At 45.6% G+C, this 21,056-nt stretch overlaps 2 protein-coding genes across 3 annotated transcripts; one reads left to right on the forward strand and one right to left on the reverse strand.

Moving 5' to 3' along the window:
• Positions 1-795: 795 nt before the first annotated feature.
• Positions 796-4,351, reverse strand: tbccd1 (TBCC domain containing 1). Its single transcript, XM_070915232.1, has 8 exons — positions 4,289-4,351; positions 3,943-4,209; positions 3,515-3,673; positions 3,208-3,324; positions 2,357-2,606; positions 2,030-2,216; positions 1,413-1,943; positions 796-1,009 (listed from the first exon to the last, which is right to left on the reverse strand). The coding sequence occupies exons 1-8, from the start codon at positions 4,349-4,351 to the stop codon at positions 796-798; spliced, it is 1,788 nt and encodes a 595-aa protein (XP_070771333.1).
• Positions 4,352-5,545: 1,194 nt separating this feature from the next.
• On the forward strand, positions 5,546-11,966 carry dnajb11 (DnaJ heat shock protein family (Hsp40) member B11). Of its 2 annotated transcripts, XM_070914719.1 has the most exons (10): positions 5,546-5,619; positions 6,075-6,231; positions 7,349-7,446; positions 7,878-8,010; positions 8,726-8,868; positions 9,170-9,252; positions 9,338-9,395; positions 9,504-9,615; positions 9,775-9,934; positions 10,558-11,966. In XM_070914719.1, the coding sequence occupies exons 1-10, from the start codon at positions 5,546-5,548 to the stop codon at positions 10,620-10,622; spliced, it is 1,083 nt and encodes a 360-aa protein (XP_070770820.1). In that variant the 3' UTR covers positions 10,623-11,966. The 2 variants fall into 2 exon arrangements, with proteins under 2 accessions (XP_070770820.1, XP_070770821.1); XM_070914720.1 differs by lacking the exons at positions 7,878-8,010; positions 8,726-8,868.
• The last annotated feature ends 9,090 nt before the right edge of the window (positions 11,967-21,056 follow it).

Genomic DNA, 21,056 nt, shown 5'->3' on the forward strand with positions numbered 1-21,056 from the left:
TTCACAGCAGTCATGGTTCTCCAGGAACTTGACCATATAGAGCCACAGCTCCCACTAAAGCAGCTACCACCAATGCAGAACGGTGACACCAATCACAAGCGCTTTCAGTTTAAAGTTCCACTAATAGTCGCTAAATACTGACCCCAAAACGTCTGACAATATTGAGTTTACACAAGAAGCAGTGAGTGGGTTTCCAAACTGTGTCTTAATGTAGATTTTAGGAATTATTTTTACATTAAAGAGCGATTAATGCTTCCAGAGACCACAGAAGACTGGCTGACCGGTCTCTCAGCCTGTCAGTCAGGGCCTTGTCCTTGTCCCTCCTCAGCTGCACCCACTTTTTTTTTTTTTTTTGGGACCAAATTTAGATTTTGTGTCTCAAAAAGGGTGACATTCAGCAGTAAACCCAAACCTACGCTTTTTCAAAATGTCCCTTTAAAGTCTGTGGCGATGCTGAAACGCGTGTGCTGACAGCTGCAGCTCTCCTTAAAAGAGTGACACCTGCGATGCTGTTTGACAACATGCCGATCCACTCCCTACTTGGCTTAACCGTGTTAAGGGCTTAGCTGCCTTTTCTTAAGAAGGAACTGTAGGGCAGCCCATGCTAGCCTTCCCCTCAAGAACGAGTGGGACATGAGTTGTAAGGTGTGAACACTCACAAACATACTGCACAATAATACTTGCAGTAAGCATACTCATCTGTTTGCTTAGAACTTACAGGAGCTCCATATGTAGCCCGTCATTTACAGGTACAATCATCCTGCTGACTGAGACCCAAACAACGAACCCAACAGCTCAACAAGCCATAGGCGACTGTCCCACTGCCCGTCCAGTCCTAGTGTGTTTGGTGTCATTAACTAGGGGTGTGTCTGTTGCAGGCCCATCAGAGTCCTTGAAAGAGGCCATCGTGGGCGGGATAAGGCTGTCAAGTTCCTGCCTGTGCCCCTTCTCCAGAAGCCACTCATGGAACTTGACCTCCACCAACTCCTGGAACTGCTGCTTCTGCACCCTTCGGAACATGAAGGAGAAATCAGTTACAACGGGAAAAACTGCAGAGCAGGAAAGAGGCGGGGTGTAGGAGAGATAGGCGTTAAAGCACTGTAATATAGAAATCGATCCTATGATGAGCTCCCTGTGCTGTCAGGGTCAGGTCGAGCGTGGAGCCCCTCGAGCATGTTTTCTGACTCCATGCCTTCACTGAACTACATAATACACCACCAGCTGAGTCGCTAACTCGCATTTTTATTGATCTTTGAATGGCTGCTCTGTTATAACTCTCCACAAATAGCAGGCTGGATAATGGGATAATAAAACTTGTTTTTGCACATGCATAGACGGCCAAGTATCAAAGTGCTATCATATGATTCCACTCATTGATAATAGTGTTGAGAGGTGCCTGACGTGCCACTCACTTGTTCAGCCGGGCCTCCGTCACAGTCTTCTGCCAGTTCTGTATCCTCTTCTGCTTTTCATCAAGTGCCGCCTGATATGGAGGAGGCAATCCGCCTGGCACCTCACACGTGTCGCCCTCCATCTGGAACGGCACAACCAGCGTGTGAAACTCAGCCGGGGGCAGCAGGCGGTAGCAGGCAGGGTCCGGGTTGGATGACGCGTTGAGCGAGGGGTTGACGAGGCCGTCGGTCCCCAGAAGCAAGGCTCGATCCCAGGCATTGGGGACTACAGCCAGCCCCACGCTGGCCATATGATCCTCCAGGGAGGGGTAGAAAGTGTGGAAAGGCCCCAGTGTGATGTCTGTGTTTCCAGGTAGGAGCAAGGGCCGGGTGGGCGTCAAGGCGTGGATAGTGCAGCATGAGGAGGCTCCAACAGCAATCCTGCCGGCAATACACACCACCCGCAGGTTCTGGCAGCTGTGAATGTGGACGCTGGTCTCAACAGGACCCAGAACCACTGTGCTGTCCCGACATTTGTCCACGCTGACTGACCTGAAGGAGGAAACGGAAAACAAAAACCATGACAGATGTCCCAAAAAGTCCATAACACAACCCATCTTAATAGCAGCGCGCCTTACCTGAGAGGTGAGAGAAGGTATATGAAGGCATCTGAGCATCTGTGGATTTTGATGTTGGCACCGGTCAGCTTGTCTGACGTTTTAGCCAGGGTCTGTTTGAAGACCTGCGACATCAGCACCATCTTGCTGCCGGGTGGAGCCATGTGGGTGTTTCGGGCTATTTTGGCTCTCTTCATGGAGCCCTCCACTATCACACACAAACAAAGAACAAAGAGACAGTCAAAGAAATGTAGACCGACAGGTAGAGAGAGAGAGAGAGGGGACTGTAAAGGAGCGAGCTACATAAACTGCAATATAAAACCATAGTTCCAGAAGATTTAAGGATACCTTGTTGAGCCCAGGCTAGCTTCTTGCCTGAGCGCAGGCAGGCGGTCATCCCAAAGGGGTTTAGTGTGAGACTGTGCTGGAGACACGAGAGTAGCTTGTGCAGGGGGAAGGAGCGGCTGAGCGTGGAGTAGCCAGCTTGTGTCTGGAGAGGACCTTTGGTCAGCAGCCTGTGGACAGGCTGCACAGCTCTGCCGTGGCTAACCAGGCCCTCCAGGAGCAGGCCCAAGCTCCGCACAGCCTCCAGGGATATCTGGCAAAACACAACTGTAAAATCAGCTGCAACATGTGAACGGTAGGTTTACTTCGGTCAAAGATAATTATCTCTGCAAAACATGCAGTAGTCATTCTGTAAGCAAAGACGGAACTTTTACGGAAACGGAAAGTTTTCTTTGCCATCTTCAATAACTGATTTTTTTGGCCACTTGGGGGCAGCGCAAACAAGTTGTGAACAACACTGACACATAATCACCTTTTGAGATGATATGGTGAACAACGTTATCATTCATTTGGAGTTGTGTTTCTGGCCACTTGCGAGTCCAGTATTCACTCTCTTTTAGCTGCGTCTTGTCAGAAATATCTGTCTCTTTAGCTGCTACATGCTCCACTAAGTTCACCAGCTCGTCTCTGTCGGCCTGCTGTCTGCTGCTGAGCTGGTGGCGTACAGTGGCTTTATACAGCTTTTTTCTAACTGAAAAAGGACGCCATTGAGAGCAGTGAGAGTGAACCAAAACAGTGAAGTTATAGCCGGACAGACTATGTTCTTTCACACTGTTAAGAAAATATTATATTTTAGCTGCTTTGAATATTGATGCTGTAGAGTATCGCAGGATGTGTGCTGGCTGTCCACAGACCTGGCAGTCTCTGAGGGCCTGTCCAGATTGTGACAATTGTCCTGGCTCCACCAGCAGCTCCAGAATCTCAGCGAGATGACTTTGCACAAATGACAGGTGGGCTTGATCATCCCAGTTCTGCTGAACCAAACAGAAACAACAACAACAAAAAAAATAAAAAGGACCGAGTGGCACACCATGAAGACGACAATAACATTTGCATGTTAACACTGATCAAGTAGATGCTTTGGGCTGGGTAATCTGAATTACAGAATATTGCAATGATGTTATCAGTTATCAGTCTTTCGTCCTTCACAGTCACAGGGACCTTGTTCTGAGAGCTTGTCTTGGCCTCTCGGTCTGATGGAGAGGGGGAGCGAGTGCGTTGACTGGGCCATTCTTCACCGATCAGAGAGGTGCGCAGAGACACGCGGTTCAGCTGCTGGATGTAGAGGAAGAGGAGGAACTGCAGGGTGTCCACAGCCAACTGGAGTGAAGAGGAGAAAAGGAAACAAGAGGTGTACATCAGTGTGTGGCTCCTACTCCGATTTGAGAGCAGTGTTACAACAATATCAACCTCTGCCTGAGGCGAAACACAACAACACAATGAGCGACACACCCTCATGAAAGAATCCCACACGATACAAAGAAGTTGACAGAAGAGACGATGAGATAGTATTACGCTCTTAGGTAAATCGAGCCATTTGCACACGTAATCTTTAACTAAATTGTACCCCACCCCTGTCATCTTTTTACCTTGTTCCTTTGTTCGTCCAGCTCGCTTTTAGAAGAGCACTGAGAAAGACACTCTGCCCACTCCAGCCTCTCCTCTGCAGTGTGGCCTACAAGAAGGTCAAAGGTCTCAAAGTAGAGCCATGCCAGGTCCTCTGGAAGCTGCAGCTTTCCACAGGCAATGTGCCTCCACATGGGCCAGCCCAGAATGGGGAAGCAGCCGTCCCGTGTCCGCACATAGATCGCCATCTTGCGAAGATAGTGCAGGCTGAGCTTGGAGGAGGGAGACACCTACGAGGGCATTAACTCCAGTTACTTTACAACACTGGGTGATGTCATTGCATTGAATAGGTAGGAAGAGTATATTCACCTGCAGGGCTCCCAGTAAGAAGGGTTCCATGCGTGGCCATATGCTCACACGATCTGCCTCCATGTCTGCGGAGAGAGGAAACATGACACACTGATAATACGCGAGAAACTCCCAGTGTAAGAGAGCAGTGAAGTTTAACCACTGAAAGTCAAGCCTTTGACTCACATGACATCACAGTGCAATGATGGTATTATTAGGCTGAGGGCGGAGCCGAGGAGCAGCCTTCCTCAATAACCAGCTGCAGCAAGGCTCAGCGTGCAGGCACACAGCCACGATAATAACAAAAAGCAAGAGTTCACATGTCATTCATTTAACATGGCGGCAAATATCTCCTTCGATGCCCCAGTGACGCTTTGATGCTCCCATGACAACTGGCAACCGGGCTGCTCGTGTCATCTAAACCGGACTGGGCATCATAATATTACGTTTGGCTCGTTAAACTGTTGAAACTCATCCAGTCAGATAGCTAATAAATGTGCACAAAACTCACTACTTCTTATTCTTCCTCTTCCTCCTCTTCTTCTTCTTCTTCTTCTTCTTCTTGACGGAATGTGAAAGGCAGCTTGTTAGCTGGAGGAATGAGTGAACTTCACCAAACTCGGGCTCGCCTGCTAACTTGGCTACCGTTAGCTAGCAAAGCTAGCCAGGCAATGGAGAACAGGGAGCGCGTCTTTACTCTTACCTTCAGCCTGTGCCTTCGTCCAGGCGAACCGGTGTTCCGTCTCGACGGCTCAAGTCGCTCATAAGTGAAAGTAATGATGAGAGCGGGTCCTGTCGTTGATGCGGTTTGTTGTGGTTAGAGGCAGATCCGGGAGTCACACACACATCTGCGGCTCTTCCTATTTGGCGCCCTCCTCTCCATCGGGACCTGAACTGACATCTGTTGCGCGCAGGTCGCGGGGGCGCGCGTTGGTCCGCACTGACGGCCGTTTTCACAAGACGAAGAAGAAGAAGAAGAAGAAGAAGAAGAAGAAGAAGAAAAACGTGCTGTTTCTGCTGTAGCTGAATTCATCCATGCAGTTTGAACACTTCGCTGCAAACCTTTACACAGTGGAGCCAACGGATGCTGCGTTCAAATGAAGCAGCAGACGTGTTTCTTTAATGGTGGGCGGGGTTTTGACCGGGAGGCGGATCTGAACGACATCCAGTGGGTGTGCTTTCTCTGACAGGAGGAAGAAGGCTTGTGACCGGCAGTGGCTTCCAACCCTCAAAAGCCGGCTGTTCTTTTGCTGCTTCCTTTATAAAATACTGGGATCTATGGCTGCCAAAGGGATGAATCTCTGCAGTGTGTGCTGCCTGCTTCTGTATGTTATCACTGCGGTGCTGGCGGGGTGAGTCTGAGAGTCCGCGTAGACAGCGGTGAAACAGCATCGCCAGGTGGTACACATGTTCCACTGTGATTGGTCCAGAGCGGCTCTACATGTGTGGAGTGGACTGGAGCAGGCTGACACCCTGAGCTAACTTGCTAATAAGTGTTTCGTTGTGAGTTGCTGTTACCTAGCTAAGCGTTCACGTTCAGCGAGCACCACGTAGGAGTGTAACGGCCATGTTTTGTAGGACTAGCTAGCTTACTTAGCTAGGAGCTAGCCTTCATACAAGGGAAACTAAACCGGCTTCCTTGTAGCTAGCTAGCTAGCCGGCTGCTTTTTTTAAATGAATAATTCACTCTGTAACCATAACAGCAGCGTTATGTAGCTATAGCTCGTCTTGTCTTGTACATTTTGCTCTTGCCGTCTGCCTCTGTGTTGTGTATAACATCTGTTACTTCCCTGTCTCTCTCCTGTAGGCGAGATTTCTATAAGATATTGGGGGTGAGCAAGAGTGCATCGATCAGGGACATCAAGAAGGCCTACAGAAAGCTGGCTCTCCAGTTACACCCCGACAGAAACCCAGACGACCCAAAGGCTCAAGACAAATTTGCAGACTTGGGAGCAGCTTATGAGGTTGGTATTGTTGTGTTCTTGGTGCCAGCGGGAGCTGAAGAGAGGCGCGGTAAACTTACATTGAATCAAAAGATGGCTGTATTTACATAACTCTCAGGATACCGTGCTGTAGATTCTGTATGAAAGTATGTGATTTGTGTGCGGAAGCGCCTGAGGCACCGACACAAAAGTATCTTGTACGCTGGCTTTTTGGTTGTTGTTGGAAACGGTAGGGTCACCGTGATTGGTTGACTAGACCGTGTGGCTGCACCTGATTGGCTGTTACGCAGCACAGCTGGCACTCAGGAAAACCAGACGTGGTGAGCTGGGAGTGGATTCAGATCAGCAGGTGTTTCCCTATCAAGTGTTCACATTGATCCCAGAAATGACAGTGATTAAACAGTGGTGTCATTTAAGTACATCTACTCAAGTACTGTACATAAGTATATTTTTGAGGTACTTGTACTTTACTGAAGTATTTCCATTTATACTTTTAAACTCTACTATATTTCAGAGGGAAATACAGTATTTCCACTCCATTACATTTACACCTGTGGTTACAAATGCAAATTCAGATTAATAATATAAAATATAATCGACAAATAAGTTATTATGGATAAAGATAAGACTGTATTGTTCCCTTTGTGGAATTCATAAGCTACCCAGCAGTACAGACAGTAAAACAATAAAGTGATGAACACATTAATGAATCAATAACTTATAATTCAGTTATACAGCAGGGACATTCTGCCTAAGAACTAGTGTAAGTTTTTGTACTTTAAGTATATTTTGATGCTGATACTTTTGTACTTTTAGTAAGAAGTAAAATATTGAATGCAGGACTTTTACTTGCAAGAGAGTATTTCTACACTGTGTCTTGCTACTTTTTAGTAAAAGAAGTAAAAGATCTGAGCACTTCTTCCACCACTGGAGATTAGTCTTGTGATTTGATATTACAGAGAGTGGACACCCTTATCACATGAGCACCTGTGCAGTATGATGCAATTCAGCATGCTAATAATACTGCTTTTGCGAATATTCTAATATTCAAGTTCTGTTAAGACTGTGTGAAAGAGGTGTTGACGGTGTTTGAGGTTGTGTTTTGAATGTTGACTGACAGGTTTTTTTTATTTTGTAGGTGCTCTCAGATGAAGAGAAAAGGAAACAGTATGACGCGTACGGAGAAGATGGACTCAAAGAGGGTCACCACGGCTCACACAACGACATCTTCTCCAGGTGGGTTTCATGAGCTCAGGTGGTTTCATACAAAGGCAGCAGCTAAATGGCTGATGTTAGGTCAACTTAAAGGGCCAGTTCAACACTTGATTTCTAGTAACTGTTGACATTGTGTTCTGTGGATTATCGAGAGTAATGTGTCACACTGACTCTTTGTCAGCGTGACACTGATTCTGTAAACAAATACTGCTAAATTATCATTTCAGTCCTTTCAGCAAGACGAGCTAAATTCTGTTCATCTCTGTTAAATTGTTTCGGTAGAGAAATCTGAAATATTTTATCTCAAATCCTGGACAAATTCAACCAAAGCGCTAGATGGAGAAAACAGGGTGAACCAGCCCTTCAGGGAAATTGGTAATGTAATATAATATAATAGACGGATAGAAGTCTACTGATGCTACTACCACTCTGACTCTGTCCTCCTTCTGTAGCTTCTTCGGTGACTTTGGCTTCATGTTTGGAGGCAACCGACAGCAACAGGACAGGAACATCCCCAGAGGAAATGACATCGTACTAGACCTGGAGGTCACGCTTGAAGAGGTGTACTCTGGGAACTTTGTTGAGGTGAGGAGAAAACTACTGTATATTATAAGGCCTTGTATATAATGTTTTGCTCACTTATACTTCCTTATATATCTTATTGTGTGGTATTGTTCACATTATTAGTTATATTAACAATAATTAATTGTGAAAATAATCATGTTGTGAAATTGAATGATTTGGTATATTATAAGATAATGCAAATGCTGTTCAGATCTAAATCAAAGTCACTTCCAGACTGTGTACAAAAGTTTTTATCAGTGCAGGAGAGCAACTATGATTTGAGAAGTACTGTACAAAAAGGAGATGTGTTTCTGTTGTTGGAGTTAAATTATGGAACAATGCTAATATAAATGGAAGTGTGTGTGTATAAGTGCGTAGTTTGCTTTTGGTTTTCAAAAGAATGGTTTACAAAGCTATTTTTGAGGGTTACAAGTGTGAATGATTATTTTTCCTTTTCTTTTATTTCTGGAGGGTAGCTTCAAATTGACGAGAATGTAGGTTAGGCATATATAAGCATGTGTTTATACTATTTATACTTACTGTATTATGTGTGATGACTGAATGAAATACTACTACTACTACGACTACTACTACTACTACTACCTGTTTTCTAAATGAACCACCTGCTCTCATTTATCCACGTTTGAAATTTGTGTGTGTTTTGAAAGAAAGACTGTCAGATTTACTCCCTGCCCATTAACTTGTTTACTTTTCATAAAACCGCTTTGTTGCACAGGTTGTTCGTGTCAAGCCTGTAGCCAAAGAAGCCCCCGGCAAGAGGAAGTGTAACTGCCGACAGGAGATGAGGACGACGCAGCTGGGACCTGGACGCTTCCAGATGACTCAGGAGATGGTGTGCGACGAGTGTCCTAATGTAAAGTAAGTCATTGCTTTGTGGTGAAACTCATTTTGTTATCCTCAATAATGCCGGAAACACCTGTCGCCAATCTAACTGTAACGAAGTACGACTCAGCCCCCCCCCCCCCCCGAAATGATCCGAACTTGAATCAACACATCTCATCACTTTACAGTTTCAACAAAATGAACATCATAACCTTCATGAAGGGAAGATTTATAGCAGTTTAAGCTAGGTGTACCTAATAAACTGGCAGCTGAGTGTACGTTAGAGGTGTAACAACATTGAGTTATTGTGTTTTCTGCGATGTCTTCTTCACCACAGGCTGGTGAACGAAGAGAGAACCTTGGAGGTGGAGATTGAACAGGGCGTGAGAGATGAAATGGAGTACCCTTTCATTGGAGAAGGTAAATCTTTGTAAAGCTTAATATAACTCATCTTTGTTTGTTTTCCAAATATTATCAGTTGTTAACGTCTTACATGTGACCACAGGGGAACCTCACATCGATGGCGAACCTGGAGATCTACGTTTCCGCATCAAAGTGTTGAAGTATGAATACGTTGTATTCCCGGTGTGTTTGTGGCTTGCAAGCAAAATACGTTTATAGTGCCGAATATTGACAATAGTAACGTGGTATGGGGATGCTTTTCTTTTTAGACATCCTGTGTTTGAGCGCAGAGGAGATGACCTGTACACCAACGTCACCATCTCCCTGGTGGAGGCACTGGTGGGCTTTGAGATGGACATCGTGCATTTGGACGGACACAAGGTTCTGGACTGTACATACTGGTGTTTTTACAGAGCTGTCTTAATCGTTTTGTTATCTGCTGTGACTGTTTCAGAACTTAAAACTATTTTGAAGTTTCATATTATTTAAAAAAAAAGGAGCATGTGATTGAATGTTAAGTAGAATTTCTTTGCCTGACAGGTCCATATAGTGAGAGATAAGATCACCAAGCCCGGTGCTCGAATGTGGAAGAAAGGAGAGGGCCTGCCGAACTTTGACAACATAAACATCCGAGGTTCCCTCATCATCACCTTCGATGTGGAGTTCCCTCAGACACAGCTGGATGATCAGCAGAAAGATGGTGAGAATGGAAGGAAGTGTTTAAAGGACGTGCTGGGACACTGGTCCTGGTGGGGTCTTTATTCCAGGACTTACCTCAAATAGAAACCAGGCAAATGCTATTGGTTGTATTTAAAATGTAAGGTCCAGTGACGTTTGTAGCCTGGCCCATACGAGACTAAAAGCTTCTCGAATGGGAGCGTTTGATGCTTTTCTCCGTCTCCATTCATCATAAATGAAATCTTCAGGAAAATGGAGACAAAACATCTTAAACTCCATGATTAGCAATTGTTTTTTTACAGACATTTATAGACTAAATAATTCATTGATACCTTTTTTTTTTCTTTTTTACGTTTTTTTGATGAATTCATAATGATCATAATCATTAGTTGCAGCCATAATTACGACGTATATACCAAGTGACTGAAAGTGTCGCGTTCATCCTATCGAGTCAAATTGGTTTTTCATGCTGACGTACATTCATCAATAATGTGTGCACCTGAAACATGTATTTGTTCCAGAGTTGAAGCTGAGACACGATTGGTTGTGTAGAACATGGTGGGATCAGTAGCCAAAAAGGATCCCGGTACAGTTTTGTAGCTTTTCTGATGTGTTTCTGTTTTCGATATGTTGCTGTCGCTGCAGGTATTCGGGGCCTTCTGAAGCAGGGCTCTGTACAGAAGATTTATAATGGACTACAAGGATACTAACACACCAACAGACACAGCCTGGACTGAGTTATCTGCCACACACAAACACACACACAGACACACACATCTTCAATCAACAGGAGGTGCCCCATCATCTGGCCAGGGTGTATTTATTATTTTCAGATTGTTCTCAGGATGGCTTGAATCCATTTAGTTTTTACTTTTTGACGTTGTACGGTTTGACAGAAGCGGCGCAATTGCAGATGTTCTATTTGAAGCGTGTAAATGGAAAGGAGGCCAACGTCTGTCGTGTACTACTTTCTGTCCCTCCATTATATTGTAATGCGGCCTTTTTTGTTCATTTTCAAAAAAAAGTGATTCGCTTGTTTCCACCTGAGCGAGTGTTAAGATCAAACTAACGCCGTCTACTAACGTGCCCGCCACTGCACCTCTCCGGAGAAGACAGTCTGGTGCAGCCCACTACATCTGCTGAAGGATGAGCCGCCGACAAACGGGACCTCTGAAGAAGAATAAAACCCCCCACCAACCTTTGAACAACTTTCAACCTGTACAAGAGCAGAAGAAGCTCCATTTGACCCTTTATTTAATTCGTTTCACGAATGTAACGGCTTCACCTGTTGAGTGATGAAACTGTTTCTTTGCTCTGGTCAGATTCCTGTTCCAATAATACTTCTTTGTAAATAGGGAAGAACAAAGCTTTCTGTTGTGTTTTAGTTTTCCTAATTTATGTTGCCTCTTACGTTGAGGCGAACTGCCCCCCCCCCCACCCAGGTTCACTGTGACAAGAGTTGACCTCTTACATGAAACAGTGAAGTTTTTATTATTTTGGATAAAAGGGGGGCAGTTTGCACATCCTCCACTGTACTCTCCACAGTTTCACACACCTCTGACGCTCTCCCAGCCCGGGCCGAAGACCTCCTCAGACCACGAGGTATCAGCGTCCCTGTCGGGTAGTGATGGCCGGTTTGATTTATAATGTGGTTTTAGGATTCCCCTTCTCTCTGGCTTTTCCTGTCGACTGCAACGCTGCCTCCCAATTTTAAGAGTGCCGTGGCCTTAAATGTGAATTATTTGGCCGTTTTTACTGAGGGCATAATGTACTTTTGACTGACTATATGAATAAAGATTTCTACAAATTCTGAAGCGATGTCATACCCCAAATTCACCAGCAGATGACATCAGAGTTTAGTTGGAGGCCGTTAGTGAGTAACCCTGAGCTCCAGGGAGTGATAGAGCTGCAGTGAGACCGGCTACGAGCCCTGAATTCGGCCTGTCAGGTAGCAGACCAGAGCTGCCTGAGGGCCATGCCACATCTACATCAGGTGTTCCTTACTGGTCTATTGGTTGTGGGGAACAGCTTAACCTATATTATGGTTACTTGCTATCACAGGTTATATATTTGTCAAAATGAATGAATGTTTTGTTGTTTAATTATGGTTTAGATTTAATGATTTGTTTTGACGATTAAATATATGTAAGGTTTCACCCAATGAAACAACATGTAAAGCTCCGTTGTTTGTGTTGGAGCAGATTTATGAGGGAAAGTTTATCTTGAGCAAGTTAAAAACTTGCCATCAGTGTGTTCTCATGTATCTTGAAAGTGAGAACGGTTTTGGAGAGTGTGGACATTTTCACTATTCTCACTATTTCATGGTTAAACCTGCGTCAATTGATATTTTTTTGCCACCTGTGGGCAGCACAATAAGCTTTAAACACATAATTGACATTTCATCACTTTATTTACACATCCGCCAACTACTGAGGGAAATACTGGACTCTATCCACTATGTTGACCAGTTGATTAATAACTTTGTCTGCTGGTTATTTTTCAGCTTTTTTTGCTGAAAGCAGGTTCTTTCTGTGCAGAGCAGAGAGAGTTGGGGGGGCCATAAAACCAAAGCAATTTGCCAAAAGATGCTAAAACACTTTTCACAAGTCATTTTAAGCCAAAGACGCTCCGATGAACCCACTGTAAACTACCTCCCCAGCACCAGACCAAGTTAGCGAGCATTTAGCGGAATAAAAACTGAATGCAGCTTTAAGAATGCATTATATCAATGAGGGTGGAGGTGTACACGTGTGTGCGGTCCACGTGATAGAAGAACGACCTCTAACATGTCCTGACCCTGTGACCCCTCTGCGGTCTGTTTTACTGTAACACAAGTGGTTCAGTGTCGCAGACATCAGGCCAGCCACTCCGACACACACACACACACACACACACACACACACCCCACACCTTGTGGGTGGAGAGACTGTGGGGGAGTCGGTCTGTATGGGTGGAGCAGGGGATGTCCACAGAAACATATTCACGGATGGTTAGTTCACAGTGTGGTGAATGGTGAACACATCTGCCCACCAGCGCTCATGCCATGGCCGTGTGTGTAACAATCTCCACAATGGATGTCGCATGTGTATTGTACATACAATATGTGTGTGTGCTGCATGTGTGTTTCGAGTGTGTGTGTATGTATAATGAACTCCCACAGAGATAGCAGGGCTGTGGTGAAGGGAGTTTCCTCCCCGGCCCGCCACACATCCCGTAGTCATTTTCAGACTGAAGAGGCTCCAGAGAGGAGGAGAAGAGGAGCTTTGTGATGCAGCTCAGATAAAACATCTCACTGTTCCACCTCCAGCGGTTGCATCCTAATAGGACCAGAGAGATCCAGACCTTTTAAAGGCCACCATAACACACACAGAGCTGTCTGTGTGGGTGAGCTGGATCTCTCAAGTCGAGCAATATTTCTCCGAAGACCTGCACTTATGTCAGACTGTTCTTATTTATTATTCATTTTCACAAAAGCGCACGTATTTCAAGAGCTATAGCACGCATTTCTATTTCCACCGCCCTTTTTTTTGTGCAAAGTCTTTCAAGTCTATCCTAAAACAATACACACATACTGAGATACTGTATGTACATTCAAACTGTTTTTGGATGCAGTAGTTGTTCCTCCTGTCCATGCTGGTCCTGAAGAGATCCATATTAATGTTAGAGGTAGAAAATGCATTTCAACAGTTCAGTCAAAGCTAATGTGAGGCTTCAGTAATGTGAGTTCAATCCAAATCTGCAGTCTTTTAACTCCCTCTTTGTGACTGTAGTGTCTCGCTGAGCAGCAGGAGATATATAGCAGCACTACAGGGGATTTATTTATTTATTACTTTTTACTAAAAACACAGTAACGTTGGAAGATTTGACCAATTTGACTTGTTTGTTCAGCGCTTAGAAGTCAGCATGTGGGTCTCTCTGTACATGAGGTGGCTGTTCGTGACCCTCTCTACGAGAAGTGGCTCCGAGGAGAGCGAGCGGCGTGAGTTATGTTGGGGATTTACCAATCGTCCACAAATAATATCTTCCAACCACTTGTAATTACAAAGCGTGGAGCACATGAGGGCAGCATTGCCTCTTCAATCACATCCGTCTGTAAATCACTTTTTATTACCCACGACGCTCACCAGAGGTCTGCGTAGTTTGAGTGTTTGTGTGTGTGTGTGTGTGTGTGTGTGTGTGCGCAAGAGAAGGCCTGCACTTGCCAGTTGTTGATGCAGATAAGCACAGGGATCACACTTGACCCTGAGTCTAATGACTTATAAGTGTAGCTGCAGGGTTGAGAGAGGCACAGGCTAAAGGAGGGCTAATTGAGCAATCTGTGTGTGTGTGTGTGTGTGTGTGTGTGTGTGTGTGTGTGTGTGTGTGTGTGTGTGTGTGTGGTGGCGCCAACGGGTGTTTTGACCTGCTCTGACTCGGCAGTGTGCTCGGTTAATGGTGCCTGACCTGTCAGACGTTTGTAAAGACTACAGCCGCCAATCGACACCGGAGCAGAGCTTAGAAATGTTACAGTCGTCTCCCATTTTGTTATTTTATTATAGCGTTTCAAAAGCAAAAATGACATTGCTGGAGATTCGCAGGGAGATTTAAAAGCAGATCTGCGTACACATGAACGCCTCGGTTGTGATTTGAGATGTTTGATGCACTGAAACCTCTGAATCCAAAATTGTAATTCAAGTGAATTGCATCTTCCAAAATGTACATGAGAACCCTGATGACTTATTATCATTATGAAATGAAATATTGTTTTGGCTTTTATATTTTGATGAACTGACACAGAGCGGTGATGTCTTGCTGATTTGATCGTGTACCCTCCATGATTTTCTTTTGGCAGCCAAACTAAAATCTCTTTTCCTCCAAGAGACCTAAAACAAATGGTCAGATTTTTCTTTCCCTACACATCGAGGTGTGTGAAAGACACTGCAGATGATTTTTGTTGAGGAACAATATAATTCGGACTCATTTGTCACATTTGAATTCCATAAAAACACTGAGAATGAGCTCCTGCAACAAAACGGAGGCCTTTAAGGGCGAGAAAGGAAACTGGAATTATCACCTTCATGAAGTGAGAAGTCTCTGGGATGAGCGCAGCGCAGGCTGAAGTCACCTCCTTCCCTTCCAGCCGCTGCGGCACATGAATTCAACAGACAACGGGAAAAAAAAAGTCATCCGACTTTTCAATGTGCGTGTAGTTATCGATGGCGTGAAGCACCAACACATGCCGAGGCCAGGGAGGACAGCAGGAGGGTGGGGGGTGGGGGGGGGGGGGGGAGAAAAGGACTCTGCCCGAAATAAGAAATGTTGACGGACAAAGCCTACAATTTGTGGGATCTGAGCATAAAGCAAACAAAGGGCAGCTTTTGTAAGGAATAATGCATGTCAGCCGTGTCCTTCTCCCGCCACAGCTTTGAACGCTGCTGGGGACGTCCATTGCTTCACTGTGTATGTCGTGTTGCTATATTAAAGCCAGTCACCTCAAAGGGAAAAGCCTCAACTATTCAACAATTGAATGGCGGGGCTCTCATTATGGCCAATGTGGGCAGGAAAAAGTGGCTTTGGGGGTTTTCAATTCAGCGACTTAAAGCCCTCCCGTTAGCTGGGACGAGCTGCTGTTTATCCCAGTGCCTTTCTGGGGGCTAAACATAGTCAACTGTCATTATGGATCTCACTCTCTCTCTCTCTCTCTCTCTCTCTCTCTCTCTCTCTCTCTCTCTGTCCTCCCCCTCACTAACATTTATTTATTTCTCTCCCAATTTTGTCATCTAATGACCCGTGTTGTGTTGTTGTTTGAAGGGGCTGATGGCTCTCCGGTCTCCCACATCCTGAGGAAGAAGAGGGGTGGCTGGGATACTGGAGGGCGAGCGCAGGACAAACAGTGCTACAGACCACCTATACGGATGAAAGCCACAAGTCTATGGACAGCATTCCATAGGCAACATGAAGCCCACGAGGCGGCTCAGTACATGCCTGTGCAGCCGTCTGTATATGTATATGCCCCCCAGTAATCCTTCATAAAAGAACCACCTTCACGGTTGTCCTTTTAAAAAAGCAGTTCTATTCCGCCCATCAGTGTCGGGGGCCTGGACGGTTGGAGGAGCAGCTTCCCAGCAGTCTCGGGGCCACATGAATAAGGCCGTATTAGAAAAACTGTATGCAGCAGTATATGAAATGATGTAAATATGTATTAGCGGGTGGGGGGGGGGGGGGGGGGGGGGGTCAGAGGAGACTGCGAGAGAGGTGAAAGCGGTCTTTGTGTTTAGAGCAGAGCCCTCTGGTGGACCCTCCCCTCGGCTGCGGGGTTGCCCAGGCCCTGTGGTGGCGGATCACAGTTAATAACTGTGCGGTGGGCTGTCAGAGGCACTTAGCCTGACGCTGGGCAGGCCGGGGGCCAGGCTGGGCCCGCATACACAGCCTCCTGAGCCTGGACCAGAGCGCTCAGCCGTGAAGGAGAAGAGACAGACGGAGAGAGATGCGAGGGCGGAGAGGATGGGCACATGAAGGAGACAAAAACAAACAGAGAAACCTTCGCTGTGTGTGGATCCTTTTTTGTCTAATAGGCATGAAGAGGGTTCATAACTGGGACAAGGCCAAGCTTTCCAGACTGAGCTCAGGTGTCTTCAGTGCCAACCTCAGTCCAGGATCAAGCATGACGGACAAGTTCACTTTTCTTTAAAAAAAAAGGGTCCCCGGTCACGCTGTATCTAACAATATATGACCAACAACAATATCGAAAATACATTTCTTTGTATTTTCATATCAAAACAACACGCGCTTTCAACCAATGATATCACGGCACACGCCCATCAATCAATCTAACATTCATTAGTTAGCTAGCTAGCTAGCAACTGCATGGTATGCCAGTTAAGACGCGCCCACTTTCAAGCGTTCAAATCAAATTCCTCCCAGCGTCGTTTATCGTCAACTGAACTTTTTACCACCGTTAGAATCGCGACAGGAAGGGGTCTCTTCAGGGCCGGTGTGAACAGGAGGAACAACCAAAATCGGTTTTAACGGACGTGTGGGCATGTAAGTATCGTTTTAAGGTGGACTTTTAAAAAAAATGTGAACCCTCGCACGGGTTGAACAGCTTCAGCCTTTTAAAATATCCTTGAATCTGAATCTACAGACCACAGCACCATCTCCAGTCATCAGCACCAGACGTTATCTGACCCTCAACAAAGCACCGCCACAAAACTCTTATCTGATCCCCACTCATAAAGCGCCGAATGAGGTCCGTCGTGGGGGAATCGACCCGACGAGGGCTCGTCTGATCTTGAGTGGCGTTTTATTCCAGTGCCAAACAATACTAGCAGACAAACTGCTCTGCCTGTCTGCGAACTCCAAAGTCCAGCTCATCCCTGTTGACTAGATTAGATAACCCGGTTTTAAAGGCAGGGATACTGTTTGCTCAGTGACTCCTCTCTGCCCTAATAGCATCTGATCTAATGGGAGATTGCAGGCTGCTTGTTGACAGTGCAGGGCCACACAGCGTCATGGCAATGGCCAAACAACACAGGGAAACAAAGCAGGGCTGAGCTTCAGTACCTGTATTTACCAGATAAATATCAGCTTCTTTGCTTTAAACTGGCAGCAATAAATACGATATGCTGCCTTAATTACAGCTATTTTATTGTCTGTATTGGTTTAAAATGTGAAGGGCGTGTGGAGACCGGACCAAAGTGGTCTTTCATGTTCATTCATTCATTTCTTACGTAGAAAAACACGAACACAACAGTCCTGCATTAAATCCAGGGCTATCATGTGTTGAAACTGTTTTAGAGACGAGTTGATTCAACTGTTTGATCGTTTTGGAGGATGTAGTTTGTGGGCCGCCGTTGGACCGTGTTACATTATACAGAGAGGTGATGCTCTCATTTACCCTTGTTGACATACATGCATTAGCTTTAGTTAGGTGTGCCTAATAAACTGGCGACAAGAAGGAATAGCATACGTGCTAAATGTTGACATTGAAAACTGAATAAAAGGAAAACAATCGAATTGATTTGATACAATTTTTTTATTTGTCTTCTTTGGATCGATCGCAACTCTCTGCGAGATAAGTGCATTTCCCAAGATGTTGAATGATTTAAGTTGGTGTGGTGAACTTATTAGCAAACGGTTTCACATTCACACATCCAGTGGATATAAAGCAGCATTATCCTTCATGTGGAGTCGTGTTTGTGTCACCTGATGGATGTAAGTCTCTGTTAGCTCTGTTTCTGGTCTCCTCCACCTCCTGAGGGAGACATCTGTCTCTTCAGCTGCTAAATGCTCCGCCGTGTTCAGCGGCTCGTCTCTCACTTTGTCTCCCTTTTGTAAGGACAGCAGGTTTATTGGAGCTGTTCGAGCAAAACAACCAGCTGAAAGATGCTGAGAAAGAGCTCCTCGGTGTATTGTCTTATAGAAGTAGTTATGTGATCCAAAGCCGATGGCAACGGAAGAGCGATTGCAGCCGCTTTAGATTAAATGACTGTGTAGCGTGAAACATAACTCAAAGTTTACCTGTTGCTTATAGCTTCGGAGTGAGAGAGAGAGAGAGAGAGACGGAGGGTAAGCAGCTCCGTTGCTGGCGTCTCTGGCGCTCTGTTTAAATCATCACTTCCTGTTCTCAATCCCCACGTCTGCTTATCCATCATTTCATAAGCGTGTGTGTGTGTGTGTGTGTTGATACACTCGGGGTCCTATTGCACCTACCCCTGCCTCCCATGGGTGGTGGCGGTGGGCGAAAAGGGGGCTGCTCCCTCAAGACACCCCTCAAATTATGGCCTAATCAGTTAGCCCCAAGAGCAGGCTCCCAGACAGACAGACAGACAGACCCCCAGACCTACAGCAGCCTCATCTTATCCCCCCCCCCCCCCCCCCCCTCTGCCAGCCACATAACGCCGAGCCTGGCCTTGTCCCTGCAAAGACCTCTTTCTGTCCTCACGTTGAGATAAAACAGGTCCGGCTTCGGTTTGAGAAAAGTGTCGGCCGTTCCTGTCGCTCACTTATCCACTCCTCTTGTCTAGTCTACCTGGCCCTTTCACCTCTCTCTCTCTCTCTCTCTCTCTCTCTCTCACACACACACACACACACACACAGCCACACACACAGCCACACACACAGCCACATGCAGACATACTGTAAGTAGCAGCAGTAGATGTAGTTTCACGCTCTGTTTTTCAGCTGATCTCCGGCTTTTCTTTTCCTCATCCGAAAGGTTTTACGCCCCTTCATGAGTCGACTAAGCTCCGTGAACTCGAGGTCCATGAAACCAGTTCCAAACCCATTGTATAATTTCAAAAAGGCATGTCTGCTGGTCGGAAAGTACCGTTCGTATTCCTGACACTGAAACTCAAAGGTTTCACCCGGTTGGATTTCATGAAAATAATCAGCTGAATTGTTTTGGACTTCTGGTGTAATTACCATCATTTCTATAACAATGGGCAAACAACTGCTGTCCTGCTTTGTTCCGTTTTCATATTTACTGTTGCTGCAAAGTGTTTTGCATGAATCATGTTTGCAAGAACCCGTTCCAAGAAAGTGTTGCAGTCACACTCGATAATCTCTTGGTAATAAAAGAAAAAAATAGCACCGTGAGAAATAAAACAATGTCATGATATCGCTCTGGCAGCAAGTATCTGGCTTTTCCCTGGATCATTAATCTACACACACACACACACACACACACACACACACACACACTTGGACCCACTGCACTAATGTGATGCTTTGTCAACTAAATCATTGCAACTCTACCCGGTTAATCAATGACACATGGCAGGTTCTGGCAATGTCAGACCTTCACTGACTCCATCCCACCATTCCCCTCATCTGCGTTGTCATTCCCATTCCTCTATTACCACCCCCCCTCACACACACACACACACACACACACACACACACACCCCATGTGCCAAACCAGACCACTCGCCGTATACACTAATGCTTCTGTTCCCTCCGAGCAGCTTCATCCGTCATGTTCACCTCGCTTAGGATTCCCATTTGTTTTCATTTCACATCTTTCACAAAAACACCACACACACACACACACACACACACACACACACACACACACACACACACACACACACAGAGGCAAGTATCTGCATATGCATGTGTGCATATGCACTCCCACATGCACACATCTACTATCACCTTTCCTGAACATTTACAGGACGTCACAGAGCAGTAATTCTGTCAAATGCCAAAACAGCAAAGAAAAGGGAAGAGGGAAGCAAACAGGTGTTGCTTCAGAAAACGAGCTAAACGCTGGGATTTATTAGTCAGATGGGACATAAACACTTATATGGATATCAGAGAAAGAACCTCAGGGCTGAGATGGAGGCATGTGAAGGGGCTGAGGAGGAGCGATCCATATCTAGCATCTGAGCTGTGATTATTTGAACCTGGCCCACGGCTCCTGAACATGTTGATTTTACAACTATAAATAATGACCGATTAAGTCTCGTCTCCTTCTTTCTTTCTTTCTTTCACTCACTCTTTGTCTGTCTTACATGTCCAGCTCCAATATGTTCTGTATTAGTGGGTCTTTGTTGAGTGTTTGAAGTACGAAAATGAAGGAGGTGGGTGGGCATCCGACCACCACACTCAGAGGAGACCTGTGACGCACACAGAACTATCCTCTGACTCCATTAGCATACCTCTGCTTGGCACCGCTACAGTCAGCACAACTGCCTCTACAGCTCTCTCATGTGGCTGCTGTTGTGTTTGTATGGAGGCTGCGCCACAGAGGGGCCCGGAGGCTGGGGCCTGTCGCTTAAACACACCAAAATCCTGTGAGATCTGCGGCTTTGAGGACGTCTACGTATAACGAGACTTCCTTATCAGCTGAAGAATCCTGAAAATAAGCCTTTTACCAAAGTCTGAAATGCAGCACGCTCGGCCGTGCTTCGGTTTTGCACTACTCAAAGTTTATGGGCTCATTTTATTTAATTGTCCCTTCAAAAAACACACGTGAAATTCATGTTTTCACATGAGAAATGCCTGAAAATCACATGGACTTTAATGTGAACTGCTGCGATGTTTTTCTGCATGTGATGATTTACATTTCCCACGAGAAACAGCTGAAGATGTGAAATGATGTTCTGCATGTGACCAACGAGTTCTTTTATTAAATGTTTTTTCTACGGAATCTCTGTTCTCTC

This window comes from Enoplosus armatus, chromosome 11, assembly GCF_043641665.1.
Source record: "Enoplosus armatus isolate fEnoArm2 chromosome 11, fEnoArm2.hap1, whole genome shotgun sequence".
Lineage (NCBI taxonomy): Eukaryota > Metazoa > Chordata > Actinopteri > Centrarchiformes > Enoplosidae > Enoplosus > Enoplosus armatus.